The sequence below is a fragment of the Magnolia sinica genome, chromosome 5, assembly GCF_029962835.1.
Source record: "Magnolia sinica isolate HGM2019 chromosome 5, MsV1, whole genome shotgun sequence".
NCBI lineage: Eukaryota > Viridiplantae > Streptophyta > Magnoliopsida > Magnoliales > Magnoliaceae > Magnolia > Magnolia sinica.
In genome coordinates, this window is record NC_080577.1 from 109,853,877 (window position 1) to 109,873,154 (window position 19,278).

Genomic DNA, 19,278 nt, shown 5'->3' on the forward strand with positions numbered 1-19,278 from the left:
TTCTCGAATCCACAAGGAAAAAAGCAAGAAAAATATAAAATAAATTATATAAAATTCACATTTTGATTAATGAATGAAATAAACATCTCTACAACCCTTTAAATAGAGATATCAAGTCTGGAAGAAATTTCAAAATTAAGCTACAACTAAAACTCTTTAAAATTCATTACTTACTATAAATAGTGTCACATGTTGCTTAACCATGTTATTCTTCTAATTTTTCTAAGAACTTTTTATGTTGGACACAACTCCTAAATCTCAAGATGAAGAGTTATAATAAAACTAAAACTTAATAAAAATAGTAAAAACGGAAATAAACAGGAAATTCGACCGTTGATCTGATGGAATCCCACAAATTCAGCATGGGAAACCCGACTATGCCGGGTTGGTTGGCTAAAGTAGCTTGTCCTACCTAAAATCATATATAATACGTCGAGTAACTTATTCTGATTTGCGAGATATACATGTTTTGAGGTTCTGACAGTCTTTGATGACTTCTGCCTCTGATCCATCTTGGACATGAAAGTTTCTGCAACTTGCTCTACATCAGTAATCCATCTGTCATGCCGCTAGTATATGAGTAGACCCAACCAATACAACACTCTCCCATGTGTTATGTGGAAAGATTGCTCTACTATGTCACGGTTCTTCGGGACTATCCCGAATAATCTCCAATGTGAAAGAAGTGAGCTAGGGAGACACGTGATATCTAAGGATACATAGCAAGCTGAGCTGGTCTAAATTGCCAACGAGCTCTCTTAAAATCCAAACATGAGTGTGAATGAGTGGATGAGCATAATGGGAGGTGCATGAATGTGAAGATTGTGTTTGGATGAGAACCGTGGAATGTCATTTTCCCTTCTAAATGTCCCACATGAGAATATACTAAAAAGGTTAGTTGAATCACATGCCATACAAGATCCAACCCATGTAGTAAGTGGGTCCTAAGATGTGGACATCCTGAAATTAGAGCCAAGTACCATTGGGTTGAATCTATTGGAGTTCTACATTCATCCAAACAGTAGATTAATCTTTCCCAAATTCAACTGCTGCTCAAAATGGTAATGATGAAGTTAGGCTGCATATCTGTCATTTAGGAAAATAAGTACAACCAGTCCCAGAAGCACATGGAGCTACGGACAGCTGAGAGGGGAAAGCAAAAGCTGAATTACCTTTTCACCCTTCGGATCAGGTATATCTACAAAAAGCAAGGAAAAGTAAACGGAAGGGAGAGGGACGACGGCCACCCAAACAGAGGAGCTGTCCATTCACATTTCCCAGAACTGCATTATTCAGGGATCGATGTCCTGACATTGCCCAACACACCACACTTCCCTTCTCCTTCCAGCAAACAGCATCACACGCCCCAAGATTTCCCTGAATCTTCCCTCCTCTCCTTTCCTTCCCTTTTCCTCTCTCTCTCTCTCCTTTCTTTTCTTTTCTCTTTTCTTTCTTTTTGGTGGGAATCAATCAACCACCCAAAGACCCAAAGCTTCTTCAGTTTTCCATCAATCAACCACCAAAGACCCGAAGTCTTCTCCAGTTTTCTCTATCCACCTTCTTACAACAATAACCCCCCAAAAACCTCTCTCTCTCTCTCTCTCTCTGTCTCTCTCTCTCTCTCCACCACCCATAACCCTGAAAAACTCTTTTCCGTATTGCCAGTTCCTATCTCTTTATTTCATCATCACACCAAAAACACAATTAACCTCTCTCTCTCTCTCTCTCTCCTTTTCGTTTTTCTGGGGGGAATCAATCAACCACCAAAGACCCAAATCTTCAATTTTCTCTATCCACTTTCTTCTTGCAACAACAAAAACCTCTCCCTCTCTCTCTCTCTCTCTACAGAAAACATCTCTTTCATCATCACACCAGAAACTCAACAACCTCTCTCTCTCTCTCTCTGAGCCATGAAACTACAAGAAGCCCACCACCCTCTCCACCTCCTCTCCTCCCTCGATTCACAGTTCCCCCACATCCAATCCTTCAAATCCAAATGGTCCACCATCAAATCCAAAATCCCCACCCTCCAATCCCACCTCTCCGACCTCTCCGATTCCCCCTCCAATCCCCTCTCCTCCGACCTCCTCCACTCTCTCTCACAATCCCTCTCCGATGCCATCTCCCTCGCCACTCTCTGCCGCAATCCCAGCCCTCCAATCGGCAAGCTCCGCACCCAATCCGACCTCGACTCAATTGCCGCCCGTCTCGACCATCACATCCACGATGCTGACCTCCTCATCAAGAGCGGCGTCCTCCTAGATAACCCCACTGCCTCCGCCTCATCAATGACCGTCATGCGACGAGAGGCAATTCGAGTCGAGGCCCGCAATCTTATCACCCGTTTGCAGATTGGCAATTCCGATTCAAAGATCACCGCCATGGATTCGCTGATCGCTCTGCTCCGAGACGACGACAAGAACGTCCTCATCGCTGTCGCACAGGGCGCCGTCCCAGTCCTCGTCCGGCTGCTCGATTCAAGCTGCTCTGAGATAAAGGAGAAGGCCGTCTCCGTCATCGCCCGAATCTCGACTGTCGATAGTAGCAAGCACGTCCTTGTTGCCGAGGGCATCCTGCTTTTGAATCATCTCCTCCGGGTTCTCGAATCCGGAAGTGGGTTCGCCAAAGAGAAGGCATGTTCTGCCCTCCAGGCGCTGAGCTTCACGAAGGAGAACGCCAGGGCTATTGGGTCCCGCGGTGGGGTATCATCGCTCCTTGAAATCTGCCAGGGAGGCACGCCGGCGTCGCAGGCAGTTGCAGCTGGCGTGCTAAGGAACCTTGCAGGGGTCCCAGAAATCCACCAGAATTTCATAGACGAAAATGCAGTCATTGTCCTGATCGGACTTGCAGCTTCTGGGACCTTCGCTGCTCAAGAAAATGCAATTGGGTGTTTGTGTAATCTGGTTTCAGAGAACGACGACGATAGCTTGAAGGTCTTGGTTATGAAAGAAGGCGGGATCGAGTGTTTGAAGAACTACTGGGACGGGACTCCGGCTGGCCGGAGCCTTGAAGTGGCCATTGGGCTGTTGAGGAATCTGTGTTCTTGCAGATCGGTCGCTGATGTACTAGCCTCTGTTGGATTTGTACCAAGGGCCGTGGGGGCATTGAATTGTGGAGCTGTGACTGTGAGGATCGCCGCAGCGAGGGCTGTTCATGAATTGGCCTTCAGCGGGAAGACTCGGAAGGAGATGGGCGAATGTGGGTGCATTTCGAATTTGGTTAGGATGCTGGATGCAAAAGCCATTGAAGAGAGAGAGGTGGCTGCAAAGGTGTTGTCGTCGGTTCTGTTGTTTGCAGGCAATAGAAGGATTTTTCGAAAGGAGGAGAGGGGAGTGGAGAGTGTGGTCCAGCTTCTTGATCCGACGGTCAGGAATTTGGAGAAGAAGTACCCCATTTCAATCTTGACGTCGGTTTCACAGTCGAAAAAGTGTAGAAAAAGGATGATAGCTGCAGGGGCTTGTGTGTTCTTGCAGAAGCTCGCTGAGATGGAGGTTGAGGGGGCTAAGAAGCTTCTGGAGAACCTTGGCCGGGGTAAGCTATGGGGTGTGTTTGGTAGAACATGATGATGGAAGAGATATTTGGTGCCTTGAGATGTCTATCGACGGCGGCAGGGATTGCCAGGGCTGTTCTGGATTCTGTTCTATGGAGGAAGGAGGCCTTCTCTTGGTGTGTATGTACAGCGAGAAATGTGAATGAAGTTGGCACATGTGTGCAAGATCTGTGCCATTAATCAGGTGCATCCCACCATTTTCTGCTCTGTGACATGAAATTCAGGCAATTTCATTCATCAGGTGAACCACATATGTGTGGAAAATAGAAGGTTAAAAAGAGATGGCAGGGTCCATATGCAATGTACGCGTGCAGCCTGCCTGATTTTCAGGCCATGCCACATTCCCAGTGGGACCCACCTGAGAAGTGGTTCCACTTCTCGCACATGTGCAACATCAGCACAGGTTCATGTGCCATAACTGGATCTTCATTTTTATTTTTATTTATAAACAGATGTTTCTTCTGCATAAGCATTGCTAGAATTAGATCCTGTTATATTACTCTAATCACCCAACAGATGTATATTTCGCGTTGAAAATCTCTGCACTACCGGCCTGTCTTCATATTAAATAACTTCCATAGGTCTTGTTTTCTTCATTGAAACTTAAATGAATAAGGAATGCCATTTCTTCTCGTCATGTGATTTCAGTTTATTGCTTGTTGGAAGTATCATATGATCCTAGACACAAGGAAATATCAAGTTGAGTAGGTTCAAGTCAGTAAACTCGACCAGGCAGAACATCAAGTCGACTCGAGTTTTCGTAGTTTTGAATTATGATATGTATATTACTTGGTCCTTGTTTGTAAATGGGGGCCCATGGTTTAGTGATCCAAGAGTTCCAGACCATTGATCTGAAGGACCCAGCAGTGGATAGATCATGATCCAAGGATCTCCTTGAATCACAATCCTAGCATTTCCTTTAGTGGCCCGTGAATGAACGGTTCAGAAATGAGCTGTAGATTGGATGCCTAGGGTTTTCAGTGTGGGATATTTTGTGCATGGTACATCCATCATTGGCCCATTTAGATCAACAGCCTGAATCACAGGATGATGGGCCCACTTGATAAACTGGAACCTTGTATGTATCCTTGTTTGCAGGTCATATAATTCTAGTCAATGGATGGAATATGTTCAACATGGCATCCATGATGCAACTATGTAGCTTCAATTGGTTGCTGCTGCTGGTTTTCATTCATTTGAAGTTGAAATCTCACCATTTCCATATCTGCTGATGAAATGAGTAAGTGGGTTTATTGATGGATTCATGTTCTTAAATATCTGATCTATGTTCTAGCTTATGCTCGTTATGAGATGTTGAATGTGTTCTAATATTAAGCAGCCATAGACTCCCAAGCCATTTTGGAGTTATCATAGAAAATGGGTCTTATACATACTGCTGTGTTTGATTGCACTATTGAATTGAATTAAAATAATAGTTTATAGAGGAAATGAGCGAATTCCTTCAGTCCCATTCATAATGAGGATTTGCCCTCAAATTGAAGTTGCATTGCTTCCATGTCTGACTTGAAAATAACATTATTGCAAGAAAGGGAATTGCGATTTGGGCATTTCCCAATTTGTTAAATTTTACAATTCAATCCACCAGTGCATCCCAACGTGGTCTAAAGAAATCAGATCCTTTTCTGGAATAGCCCTCTTCATTCTATTCTCCCATCCATCTCATGTTTGCGCTGTCTCCATTTTGGTCTCAGGAGTGGTGTCTCTGTACTTCTCTGTATTTTTCATGCATGTCCTCTCTGTATTGATAGCTGGAAAGGGCAAATGGAGATTCCATAGCATGAGATTAAGTGAGGTTTGGAGCTGGTGCAGCAACTCGAGTTGAAGATTCCTGCCACCAAATCTCCCTATCATAGTAAAGGTTCTTTTGTTGCTGCCTTTACAAGAGGTCTGCTTGAATACATCCCAATGTTTTGCAATAAGATTTGACAAGACTCTAGCAGTTGGAATTGGGACCTTTTCAATGACACAAACTGTTTATTTGATAAAGCTCCCATTTGAGATTTGTAATTTAGGTGGTTTGGATTATCGGAAGATGACCAAGTTCAAAAGCCAAAGTCACGACATATCGTATTGCAATATGTCGGGATGTATTCAAGCAAATGTCGTTTTACAAAAGACCCAATTCAATGAATGAGAGCCTAACCTTTTCCTTCTACAAATTGGTTTTGTCCAAAGAGGTCTTCTATTGGTACTATGCCTGATTTCTAAGTGGATGATTAGGTGTTAGCTATTTGCAGAAACAATGGGACCCACCTACATTCAGTTGGGACCCTCAGAAGTGGATCCAGTGCATCGTCTCCACTAATTTGGAGATCGGATTGCGTGCCTTCGTCTTTTCTTCCTATCTAAAAATAGGAAGATTGTGCATGCACAGTGTGCAGTGAGAATCGGTGCCACATATCTCCCACCATCCAATGATGGTATGGTGGAGTCCGAACACGCATTTCAAAATGGGCATTTGAAAATTTGCATTTTGAAATGCTTACTAGATTCCCACCAACCTCTTTTAATGGTGGGAGATGATGATTAATCACCTACTCTCAGCTCTCACTCTACACACTATCATAGCTAGCAGTCTCTCTTCTGCAGCCCTGCTTTGGATTTGTAGGATCTGTATCGCAATCTTCATTTTCATGAAATTGGGTTTTATAGTGCTTCTCCTATAGCATTTAGGAGAACTCTTTTATGATTCTCAGCCTATGATTATTCATACTATCTGGATTTTCAGTTTATACAGGTGGGGCCTATCATTCAGTGATTCAGATTGTTGATCTGGTACGTATACATATCCAATCGGGATGATGAAGGCAGGAGGTGGATTTTGCCTACTGAGTAACTTAGTACGCCATAGCCTACTGAGTAAACTACATGGGGCCCACTGGAATGTATGTGTCTTATCCACACCATCCATCCATTTTCCCAGCTGATTTCAGGGCATGAGCCCAAAATTGAAGTATATTCAAAGCTCAAGTAGACCACACCACATGTAACAGTAGGAATTGAATGCCTATCGTTGAAAACTTCTTAGGGGCTTTTGGATCAAGCTGATACATGTGTTTTCCTTGGATTTTGCGTACTGAGTAACCTCTATGGGGCCCACTTGAATGTATGTCTTATCCACACCGTCCATCCATTTTCCAGCTGATTTCAAGGCATGAGCGCAAAATTGAAGTATATCCAAAGCTCAAGTAGACCAAACCACATGTAACAGTGGGAATTGAACGCCTACCATTGAAAACTTCTTAGGGGCTTTTGGATCAAGCTGATACATGTGTTTGACTGTTTTCCTTTCATGTCTTTGTGACCTTATGAACAGGTTGGATGACAAATAAACATCACGGTGGGGTTCTATGCATTCAATCCTCACTGTTTCATGTGGTGTGGTCTACCTGAGCTTCGGATATCCTTCAATTTTGGGCTCATGCCCTAAAATGAGCTGGAAAAAAGGATGGACGACGTGAATAAGACACATGCATAACAGTGGGCCCTACAGAGTTTACTCAATATGCAATCGGTGCCTATCATGGCATTTCTTTTCTTTAATATCTATTAGAGGCTGCCAGTTAGATCTATGACCTTTCTTTCTATCTTTTAATCTGAGTTAGGTATGGGTTATTATTATGGGTTATTATTAAGACTGTTTAGGGACTTTCGTGGCCACTTTCTTACTGCTTCTCTTTCTATGATTAAGGTGTTAACAACCCTTCCTCGTCTCAACCACAACTACCTACGAGTAAATCAAATTCTAGTTCATCCGAATGTTGTTGTAATCTATAGTTTATACATACAACGGATCTGTAAGATTCAATTCATTCGATCCACTGACTATTTTAGATGGATCTATCCATGAAAATTTGTTTATACGAAGGTCTGAAATCATTACTGGTTGTTGGTTGTCTGTTTTGAATTTATACAGAAGGATGTAAAAAAGACTTTCTTTTACATTGTTTCGGCATTTTCTTCAGTTCAGTCATTCATGGAATTTTCCTATTTCACTTGAATTGATTTGATGAATTTGAGGTCTGATTTGTGCATATTGTCCTCTGATTTATTGGAACAATTGAATTTCCAGATAAATGGTGTGATAATGACTTCTATGCCTTCTCACCGCTATTCATGGCCGTCTGATGATGCAGCTCATGGCCCACTTAATCCCATCTAGACCCACTGTATGGTAAGTACAATTTCTTAGTGCTTGGGTATCATCTGTCCTACTTTGCGGCGGGGCCTGGCCCATTTCCGCCATCGATTATTATTAGAATGATCATAGCAATTTGAAAGGTGATGAAATCAGTTGAACCACCAGGTCATGGCATTTTCTAATTAGTTTGAACGGTTTGGATTTAGTGTCTTTTGGAAGAGGGTGCAAGTGGCCCCTGTGCCTGAATATCAACCATCAATCTCCCCTCGAGTATCAAAAACTCTCCTTGCAGGCATTTCAGTCTATCAGGTTGAGAATTTTGGGTCTATTATCAATGTCCGCAGATTGGGCCCAGTTCCCAGATGATCAACGGCTCATGGTCAGGCACGGATTTGATTTGGGTGCCAAATGAACGTGGATCCAGGTTGACTAGGACTGTGTTGGGCCTGATTTTCAGGAGGGATTGATGGTGGGCCTATGGCAAGTGTATCAGAACTAGCCCATTACGATACTCTGGAAGAGGATGGTGGTTCATAAACAGGCGCTAAGAAATTGTACACAGGCGTATAGGAAAATCAAATTAAACATTTTAAAATCGTGGCCAGGCCCTGCTTTAGGACCGTAAACCAAACATTACACTTGAGTTCTTTTCCTAAATGGAAAATATGTGGTCATTCAATGGATGGTTAAAATGAAAAGTAGCCAACGGACTGAATTCAACAAACAAATGTACGTTGATAAGTGGTCAGGATCATTCAATCAATCTGATTCTTGGGTTTTTGTAGATAAACAGTGGGTCTCATGACTTGGACGGTTTTATTTGAGTTATACGTGTGCCAAGTTGACCATTTCTAAATGCACACGTACGAACATCTTCTCTTTCATGAATGTAGCACCTCGAAAGACCAAAACACTCGTGATAAAGTGGCGTTTAGAGAGTCTAGGGACGGTGTCCGAGACGTACATCCCACGTTATACCTATTGAATGTGCGGTACCCTAAAAGTCATGCTGGCCCATTCATCAAGTGAGAAATACATGAACATTTAATGGGGACCATTGGTTAGCGTTTCTCCAACAATCGGACTTCTTCGTATATGTGTGGCCCACATGACAATTGATTTTGAAAGGGAGAACCCCATATGAAGAACGTCCCGTATCGCAAACGTGTGCTGATTTGGCACGTGTGATGTGTTTGCGTTTAGACTTAGGCCGCCAACGGTCCATCCACCGCAGAACTCAACTAACGAACCGTCTAGATTACCATATCATCTACCCCTTGTTAAAGTTGAAAACGTGTGGATTCTAGCTAGGGGTGTACAACGAGTCGAGCTGCCCTCAGCTCGAACTTGGCTCGAACATTGGCTGACCTCAGCCCGAACTTGGCTTGGCTCAGTCCTTGAGCCTAACTGGCCAGCTCGGCTCAGTTTGGTCAACAGCTCTGCAACTTTACAATCCTATTATTTGTACAAACAGAGGTAATGTTTTATAGGTATTTTATCAAACACCTTCTAAGTAACGTTGAAACAAAAAAAGTAGAGAGAAAAAATGTTTTTGTTTAATATACATACCTTGCTTGCAACTGGCCAAACTTTCCTTGCCATTAGCTAAACCTTCCTTTCCACCAGCTACATTTGGTTGAGTTATTTTATCAAACAGTTGGTGAGCAACATCAATGGCAAAGTAACTGAGTCACTAAATGGGTTCGACCCGAGTTCGATTCAGGCCGCAAAGTAACTGAGTCACTAAACGGGTTCGACCCGAGTTCGATTTGAGCTGGGGCCTGCTTGAACTCATTCCCGAGCTTTTAAAAATCAACTAGACTCGGCTTGAACTCAACTTCAAACCGAGTTGAATCGACTTTTTTCAAGTCGAGTCGAGAGAGCTAACCGAGCTAGCTCGGTTCGTGTACACCCGACGTCAGCGGATTGGGTGCGGCCCCAGCCTTACCCAAGACGGTGCGGCCCTTAACCTGGATGGGAGTGGTTTGGTGGAATACATCTGTATATATTGTAATGGGAGTCTAGCCGTTGGATCCGTGTCCTTTTCAGTGATCGGGACTGTTCATACGATGGGCCTCACCCCTGGATGGAAGATACCTTGAAAGTCCTTATATTTAAATACTTCGTACTTTAAGGTTTAAATATTCCAATCTAAGAGTTTTTAATTCTGTCATGTACCCATCTAAGTTAAGGCCCATAGTGTCAACGGTTTGGATCTTTGAAAGATGATCCCAAAGGGCATATCACCACGTCCTAATCTAGGATGGAGCCGATCGGCCTTATTTTAGCAACCAAAGCATGTTCACGGTGGGGCCCACCTTTTGGAATGATCCGACGTTGTAGCAAGTAGGATGTTGGGATTTGTGCCCTACGTGGACAGTAGATTAACGAGGTGCTTGTGATCCCCTTCATGCATCAGACCGTAAACAGAGGGTACTGATTCACCGTTATGTACAAATTTGGTCGAGTGTTCACTGTTCAGTCATCCAGACCGTTGACGTGCCCAGAAATGGACGCGGATTGCGTCCTGCCCCCGCCGGGACGGTACTCGGTCCGGGCAGGGCTCTGTGGGGCCCACAGTGATGTAAGTGTTTTATCCACGCCGTTAATCGCTTTTATCATATAATAAAAATGAGGCAGGTCCACAGCTCCAGTGGACCACACTAAAGGAAGATGCAGTGATAATGACAACCACCATTGAAACCTTTCTAAGGGCTACAAGATGATTTTTTACCATCCAACCTATTAATAAGGTCATGTAGACGTGGATGAAGTGAAAACACGAATATAAGCTTGATCCGAAACTTCTCCAGCTCCCAAGAACTTTTTAATGATGGAAGTTCAATCCCCACTTTGTGGTTCAATTAATATTTGAACATAACATATTTTTTGGATTATACTTTAAAATGATATAAGAAAAACGATGAACGGCCTGGATAAAACACTTACATCACGTTGGGCCCCACAGAGCCCTGCCCGGACGGATTACCGTAGGGGCGGGGGTAGGACGCAATCCGCGTCCCCCACAAATACCGTGTGGGGCGGTAGTACCTAATCCGTGCCCGTCAAAGATGGCCACGACCGAGCATGTTGCCTGTTTGGCCATCTCTCAGAGACTCAGGTGAAATCGGATTGCGTACTGACTCAGTATGCTTTTATCATACTGAGTAAACTCAGTTGGGCCCACTGTGAATGTATGTGGTTTATCCACACCGTCTATCCATTTTTCCTGCTAATTTTAAGGGTTGATCTCAAAATTGAAGTAAATCCAAAGCTAAAGTGGACCATGCCACAGGAAGCAGTGTGGAATAATGATTTCCACCATTGAAACCTTCCTAGGGCCCACAGTAATGTTTACTTGTCATCCAACCTGTTCATAATATAAAAAAAGAAATGGATGAAGAGAAAACACAAACATCAGCTTGATCCAAAACTTCCGTGGCCTCTAAGAAATATGGTAGAGGTTCAATCACACTGTTTCCTGTGGTGTGGTCCACTTGATTTTTTTATATTCTTACATTTTGGAATCAACCCCTAAAATCATCTGCTAACATGGATGAACGGAGTGGATAAAATAAATAAATAACGGTGGGCCCCACAAAGTTTACTCAGTACGCTAATTGATCCCGCCACGTCTCCCTTCTCTTTTTACCGTCCATATGCGGATCACTTACCGAAAGGGAGATATCTTGGCCGCATTCCATCCAGAGTAGTCCCATCAGGCCAACGGTTCTCCATGCCCCACGTGTCAAGCCTCACGGATGTAACAGTTCATCTCCTCATACAACGTGCATCACATGCAACGATGGTACGATGCACGTGTTTTATTTTTCATTGCAGGTGAACGAATCACATGAGTATTTCTGGTGGGCGACAGCGGCATCGCGTAGTTCTGTCCTGTACACGAGCCGACCTCATCTGAGTTTAATTAACCCGAGTTCGGTTTGCATTATTCATGTTACACCTCTTGTTCGAGCTTTACACGACCCTAGCTTCGAACTTATCGGTGTTGTGGGCCCCACTATGATGTATATATTTTATCCACTTCTTTCTATTCACTTTACAACATAGTTTTAGTGTATATGTTTTATTCACTCCGTCTATTCACTTTATGACATAGTTTTAGTGCATGAACTTAAATATGAGATAGATCTAAATTTCAGGTGGACCACGCTATTGGACATAGTGGTAATTGAATGCCTACCATTAAAAATTGTTTACGGTTTTGGATCCAACTGATATTTGTGTTTTCCTTTCATCTAAGTTTGTGTGACCTAATCAATAAGTTGGATGGCAAAGAAATATTACAATGGGCTCCAAAAAGTTTCTAATGGTGGGCATTCAATCACTACTATGTCCTCTAGTATGGTTCATCACACACTCACATCTGTCTCATTTTTGAGATCATTCCAAAAAATTGGTGTGGTGTAGTGATTGGATGAAGTGGATAAAATATATACATAAAGGTAGGGCTCGTGCAGTTTTTCCAGCACTGGCCAACTGATTCCAAGTCCACTTGAAGGACTAGTTTTGTCTTGATTTTTAGGACATGGGCTAAAAAATGAAGCAGTTCCAAATCTCAAGTGAGCCATACCATGAGAAATATTGATCATTTAGTGACCACCGTTACAACGTTCCTAGGGTAGGGTCTACTGTAATGTTTATTCACCATCCAAAGTGCTGATAATGTCACACAAACGTAGATAAAGTTGATTGACCATGTAATAATTTACAGTGGGCTACGAAGGTTTTGGATCAAGCTAATATTGACACTATGATGATGTCAATGACAATCGTTCGATGATCAATGTTTCATGTGGCATGACCCACATGATATTTTGATCTACTTCATTTCTTGGCCTATGTCATAAAATGATATGCAAAAATGGATGGGCAGCATGAATAGGCATCACATATATTGAGGTGGCCCCACTACAGGAAAACAGTATTGATTTGAAACTTCTATCCCACAACCAGTTTGAATCTTGTGTTGTGGTCTATTGGAAGTTTGGATCAACTAGTTTGAATCTTGTGTTGTGGTCTACTGGAAGTTTGGATCAACTAGTTTGAATCTTGTGTTGTGGTCTACTGGAAGTTTGGATCTTCCTTAATTTTTTTTGTTTTATATAATAAAATGGGTTGAAATTTTTGATAGACAGTTGGATAAAACATATATGTCATGGGGGGCCCTATAGAGCTTTGACGCTATCCACGTGGTGGGTGTTGAGGTCACCAGCCATTTCAAATCCCACTTCAGCGTACCGAGTAAACTTCGTGGCCCACCGTCATGTATATGTATTAGCCATACAGTCCATCCATTTTTACGTATCGTTTTAGGACAATCCAAAATTGAATCATATTCAATGCCCAGGTAGACCAAACCACTAGAAGGAAATAATGTTCATTCATGTATATATATTATGTATTTTCCACGTGGTCATGTATACGATTAATCCATGTTGTCCTTTCATTTTTACCTATCATTTTAAGACAGTGATCCTAAAATTGAATCATATCCAAAGCTCAAGTGGATCACACCACAGGAAACTGTGTGCATACAAGATATGGGCCGAATTAAACCGAGCTTAATCAGCTGAGCTTCGAGTCGAGCTGGTACTACCTTGGCTTGAGCTTGGTCTGTTTTTTAAAAATGAGCTTGAATCAGCTTGGGTAGGTTTGAACTTCTATTCGGACCAATCCAAGCCCATCTTTTTAAAACCAATTCGAGTCCAGCCTTAGAGCTGGCTTGGTTTCTGTCAAGCTCTTGAGTGTCTGGTAGAGCGCAGACTGGGTGCTACCTCCGACGCATATTCCCTGCTAAAGCCTCTCACATAAACTTCATACCACCGGAAGTTAGGTGAGGCTACCGTCATGTTTGCGAGAAATCCACCTGGTCCATCTATTTTTCTATATCATGGTAGGACATTTGCCTGAAAATGATGTAAATCTGGAATTCAAGTGGGCCGCACAATAGGAAAAGGTGGGTAGGTAAATGTCTACCATTGAAACATCCCTAAGGTCCACCCTAATGTTTATATGCCATCCATACCATTCAAACGGTCATTAAAAAAAAAAAGACTGATCCAAGATTTCCGCGGCCCCATGAATGTTTCAATGGTGGACATTCAATCCCATGTGATGTGGCCTAATTGACGGTGGCCCCACATAGCTTTCTGTGGTAGGAAGTTCCCGAGAGGGGCAGTGGACGTGGATTTCATGGGACAGGCTTTCACAGGGAGTCCCTGTGTTGGGATGTTAGGTGGGGCCTACCATGATGTTTGAGGGAAATTCACACCATTCATATATTTTGAGAGCTCATGTCAGGTGATATAACAAAAAATGAGGTGGATCCAAAACTCAAATGAGCAGCACGAAAAGAAACGATAGGGATTCCGTGACCAACATTTAAGACATCCGTATGGCCACAAAGTTTCATATCAAGCTAAGTTTTCGGTGTTTTCACTTCATCCTAGTGGAAATGACCTTATAAACAATTTGTATGGCATACAAACATCAAGGTACATCTCAGGAAGGTTTCAACGGTAAGAAACTCTTTCCCTAGTTTTTCCTCTCACCCTATTGACTTAAGTTTTGGATCCACCTAATTTTTAGTCTCATGTCCTTAAATGATTTGGAAAAATAGATGGACGGGTGGATTTCTCACAAACATCACAATGGGCACCACCTTACATCCCATCACAGGAACTTCCTACGAAAGGTTTCCGCAGTAAATTTGTATCCCTGTTACACTCTTAAAATTGACACTCAAGTATAGAGAGTCCGATCCCAAATTTTCGAGTGTGAACCTAGAAAAAATATACTTGGACGAGTTCCCACATGCCCACACAATCCAGTTAACATTCACCCACGATTAAAATTGAAATATATGCATTCTATCATGCATCAAGCCCTTTACAAAAAGTAATCATTAAGTGAGAACCTCAATAGTCTATAAAGGATAACCTATAAATAATGGTATGTATCTTCGCAATGGTTTGCCTGACTTAGCACCTTAAGGGTTAGGATTTTGTGGAAAGTCACCAAAACCAAAACAATTACAAACTCTGACGATATATATGATCTAGGTTTTTGAAGTAAGGCTTGGATCTAACATTTATTCTCTATTGGAAAAACTCTGACGAAGATTTTGGTTACGGCTATAACAACGATCGAAGGAGAGAAGAACAACCTCTTCCTAAGAAACCCTCTCTCATTCTCTCTCTCTCTCTCTCTCAAGGTTATGGCATAAAATTGTATGGGGAGAGGGGGTGTGAAATGATATGGTATTTATAGTGTCAGATTGTGCACAAATGACCCTAATAACCCTTTATTCGATATACTAACATAAGGGAGGTTGTTTTCAATGGGACCCAACGGGAGGTGTACGGGTCAATCTAAACCATGGGATCAATATCACACTAAACGATTTACGTTTGCACACAACCATTCGATGATCGGATGTGCTGATCAACCGAGAAGGCCCTAACTTAGATCGATGATCACTGAGCATCGATCAGATCTATAACTACATGGATGTGAGTAGGGTAATAATATCGATCAATGCCCTAAAGTTGATTATCAACTAACGGTCTGAAAGTCACAACTTTGGCAAAGACCAGATACAGATAATTAACTTAAGTTCTTGATTAATTTCAAGAATATTCACATATCTCATGCATTGGCTTTACGAGTCCAAGTTGAGTGATTCGATATGGGATCTCAACTCGATATCTCGCGATGAACGTCAAGCCTGGTAATACGAATGTCTTTCTATAGTCTCAAGTTTATTGACCTACTTATGAGTATTTTATAGCTTGTTTGGATAATCATGGCATTTCTATAATGAATTGGGCAGTGAGATTTTTTATGCATGATGATTAGGGTTTGGATTAACTAGGTTCATAGTGTGAGTTATTCACAATTAACGAAAATGGTGATCCGATCTTAATCACCATAAACCATTAGTTCTTAAACTAAAAGAGTAAATGAGTTAATTTGGTTTAGTAATTAAGATCAGATTCCTAGTTTTCTCGATATTAAGTATGTATTTATTTAGTTACGACTATCTTGGCTAGTCAGTGATAAGTCAGTTGGATTTAAAACCTTATATGAATAAATCATGAGCTTAAAATCGAAGTTTAAGTAATCGAACAAATTCATTAGTAAGAAAATTGAAAATTTTAAAAATCCAAATGGCGAAAATCTAGTACATTACAATCCCAAGGGAGTAGATTAGCTGTTATTAAGTTAACAACTCGGTAGATGTTACCTTAATTATGTGGGGCCTACGTTGTTGTATTTATTGTATATCCACGCTGTCATATGATTTTCCATCTTATTTTAGGACAATCCTAAATCTCAAGAAGATCCAATTCTCAAGTGGACCAGACCACTATGAAGGATGATAAATAACTATTAAAAAAAATTTGTTGGCCACAAGTTTTAGATCAAACTGGTCTTTAAATTTTCCTTCATCGTGGTCTTATAGGCATTATCAAAAGGTTGGAGGGCAAATAAACATATGAAAACCTTACTACGGATCCTTTGGAATTTTTAACAGCGAGTACCATTGTTTTCTGTGGTGTGGTCCACCTACGATTTGGATCTGTCCATTTTTCCGAATCATCCGTCTGATGGCAGCGACGTGGCTAGTAGACGGTGCTATGTGGACTCAACAATGATGTATGTGATTTATCCGCGCTGTCCAACCATTTTGGATCATTATTTTATTAGGATATGAGTAAAAAATAGGCAAATCCAAATCTCATGTGGGCGACACCACATTAAAAAAAGCAGCATCGAACTCCCACCGTTAAAAACCTTGATAGGGCCCACTGTAATGCTTATTTGCTATCCAACCTGTTGATTCAATCTTTAGTAGCCCCGAGAAGTTTTTTACGGTGGGCGTTCAGCCACCTGGTCCAACTGAGATTTCGATCTGCATCATTTTTAGCCTCATGCACTGAGATGAGCTGACAAAATATACGAACGGCATGTATGTGATCGAGCGAAAGGGCTAGTTTCATAGAGAACACGTGTTCCCACGTGTACATGCTGCCAATTTCGAATGCATGGCCCACACGTGTACCGTTCACCATCGTCCAAATGATGGAGATGGTGAATCATAAGAACCTCAAGCGGAGTACATGTACAACTTTTTGGCATGTGACGTGTAAATGGATATCAATCCAAACCGTCGAAAATGTGGGGCCTACATAGACGGCGAAGAGCCTCAAACTCAAACTATTTGGCCCCACCAATTTGGATGGTTCGGGTTGGCTACATCTTGCCCACCTACATAGCCACTGTTTCCATGCATTTGAATTTTATAGACTCGGTGTCGCATGTGTGAGAGATGGCAGCCGTTCATCAGATGGTTACCAGTATAGGGATGCCATGCATGCCTGATAAATCCAACGGATATGACAATGATGTGGGCCACACATGTAGAAAAAGAAAATTGACCAAGATAAAAGGACCAAAGGTCGGATATGTCCATGTGTGACAGATTTGATGATTAGATAGGCCTGATTTTTGAGACATGAATCTTCATTGTGGGATCACCCGAAGAGTGGTTACGAGCTCTCTCACATGTATGTGCTTCGTTTGAGGCGACTTCAACTGTAACAACGACCCACATTTTAAAGAAAAATGTCGAATGATTGGTGGTCATGATAAAATCTGATCCGTGCAAAAGGTGGGCCACATAAAGAAGATCACCTTCGTTGAAAATAAAGATGGGTCTTTGGCAGGGCAGCATATGTTGCTGAAAAAGGTTCTAAAATAATCAAAGTTAAAAGACGTTATGGATGAAGTTCTAAAATATCCTATTTTCTTCTCTCTCTAAATAATGTGGGACAAAAGAAAACATCTTCTTTTTTTTTTTCCAAAAAGTTAGAAGGCTGAAATATTTTCAAAACCCTTCATTTGAAATTTTCATAATTATTTTTTAATTAATTTTTGAACTGAAAATCTCAGCACATGGGTGGCCCATTTGATGAGTAGATTGATTTGTCTATCATTCAAGGTGATCTTTGTCGTATGCATGGCTTAGATTTTCAATTGAAGTGACACAACAACATAAACAAAAAATGTTGTAGGTTAGAAGTAGAGTGGGGAATGAGATGAGTTGACCTGGCAAATTTAACTCGTTCAAACTTGAGTTGACCAAACTGAGTAGACTTCACCCAATCCGAACTCAAACTGAGTCGAGTCGAGTTATTGGGTGACTTGAAATTTGACTTGGTATTGACTCGACTTGACTTGAGTTCGAATAATGTGTGTGTATGCATGTAATCTAAATCTAATTTAATCTATCTGCCACACCCGACCGTCCGATCTCTCCATCCCTCATCCTCATCTCTCGAGCCCGAAAGCCACCCACCGCAACTAGGTCACTCTCCTCTCTCTCCTACACTCCCACACCCAACAGTCCCTACCCAACAACCACTAACTCGTCGGCACCCACCCAGCCCACCCGCTCACCACCGAATCTTGATAGTAACATATTTCTCCAAAACAATTAATCAAGGTAATTGTGCGTTCAAGAAGACTTCTATTGCATAATTTTCATATATTCTTATGAAATACAGCATGTTATGATATTCTAATTTTGGAGTTTTGTAAAATTGGAGTCAAATAGGGTTGAATGGATAAATTGGAATGAGTCGGGTGTTTATATTTGGTTCGGACTGACTGTGATACGTCTCGGCTAGCTCAAGCTAAGTTATTTCTAAACCATAAATCCTAAACCTAAGCTCTAAACCTTAAACCCTAAAGATCAACAGGAAAAAAAGATCAACTTAACCCAACTTGGTGTTGGCTCAACCCGATTCGATTTCTGTGACTAGTTCGAACTTAGCCCCGGTTAGTCTAGGTAAAATTGTCTCACTATGAGAATGTGATGCTTAACAAATCGGGTCCAGGTGGTCCCACGGTAAAAAATGGGATACTCAACAAATTAGGTCCGTTCAATCTTGAAAACAAAGTGCCTCACAAGAATGTAGACCGTTTTGGATGATTGTTCTGTAATTTGAATGTAGAATTGCAAGGACTTTGCTATGCATTTGATATAGAGATCAAAAGAACTAAATGACTTACCTTGTTGAGACGACATTGTTGTTCTTGATTGGATGATGGAGTCTCTCTCTCCTTACACCCTTAGAGAAGCTTTGATGAGATTATTGCTTTTGTCGATGGTGTCGAATTGGGGACCCAGTATTGTTTTATACATGTTGATGGTAAAAGAGTTTGAAACGCAGCAAAACTTCTCTCCCCCCTAAGTCTCCACACAAATTGTAATCCCAATTCTACTTAAATATTATATTTGTGTTATAGTTCTAGTATCTCACACCTATATGAATTTCTAGATGTATCACAATTCACAAGTAAATGAGGCCCACTAGTACACACAATCACATTATCTAACCCTTAGGGCCTGTTTGGCTGGGCCGCTTAGATGGGATTGGAAGATAGATGTCGAGATTGGCCAGGCGTGCCAAACCGACACGGGATCCAGATCCCAAGATATAACAATCCCATGGATCTTAAGACAATCCATTGACAT

General features: G+C 41.7%; 1 protein-coding gene across 1 annotated transcript; it reads left to right on the forward strand.

The window, feature by feature from the left end:
* Positions 1-1,168: 1,168 nt before the first annotated feature.
* On the forward strand, positions 1,169-4,187 carry LOC131246666 (uncharacterized). The gene has a single exon (XM_058247017.1). The coding sequence runs from the start codon at positions 1,911-1,913 to the stop codon at positions 3,561-3,563; it is 1,653 nt and encodes a 550-aa protein (XP_058103000.1). The 5' UTR covers positions 1,169-1,910; the 3' UTR covers positions 3,564-4,187.
* Positions 4,188-19,278: the final 15,091 nt, after the last annotated feature.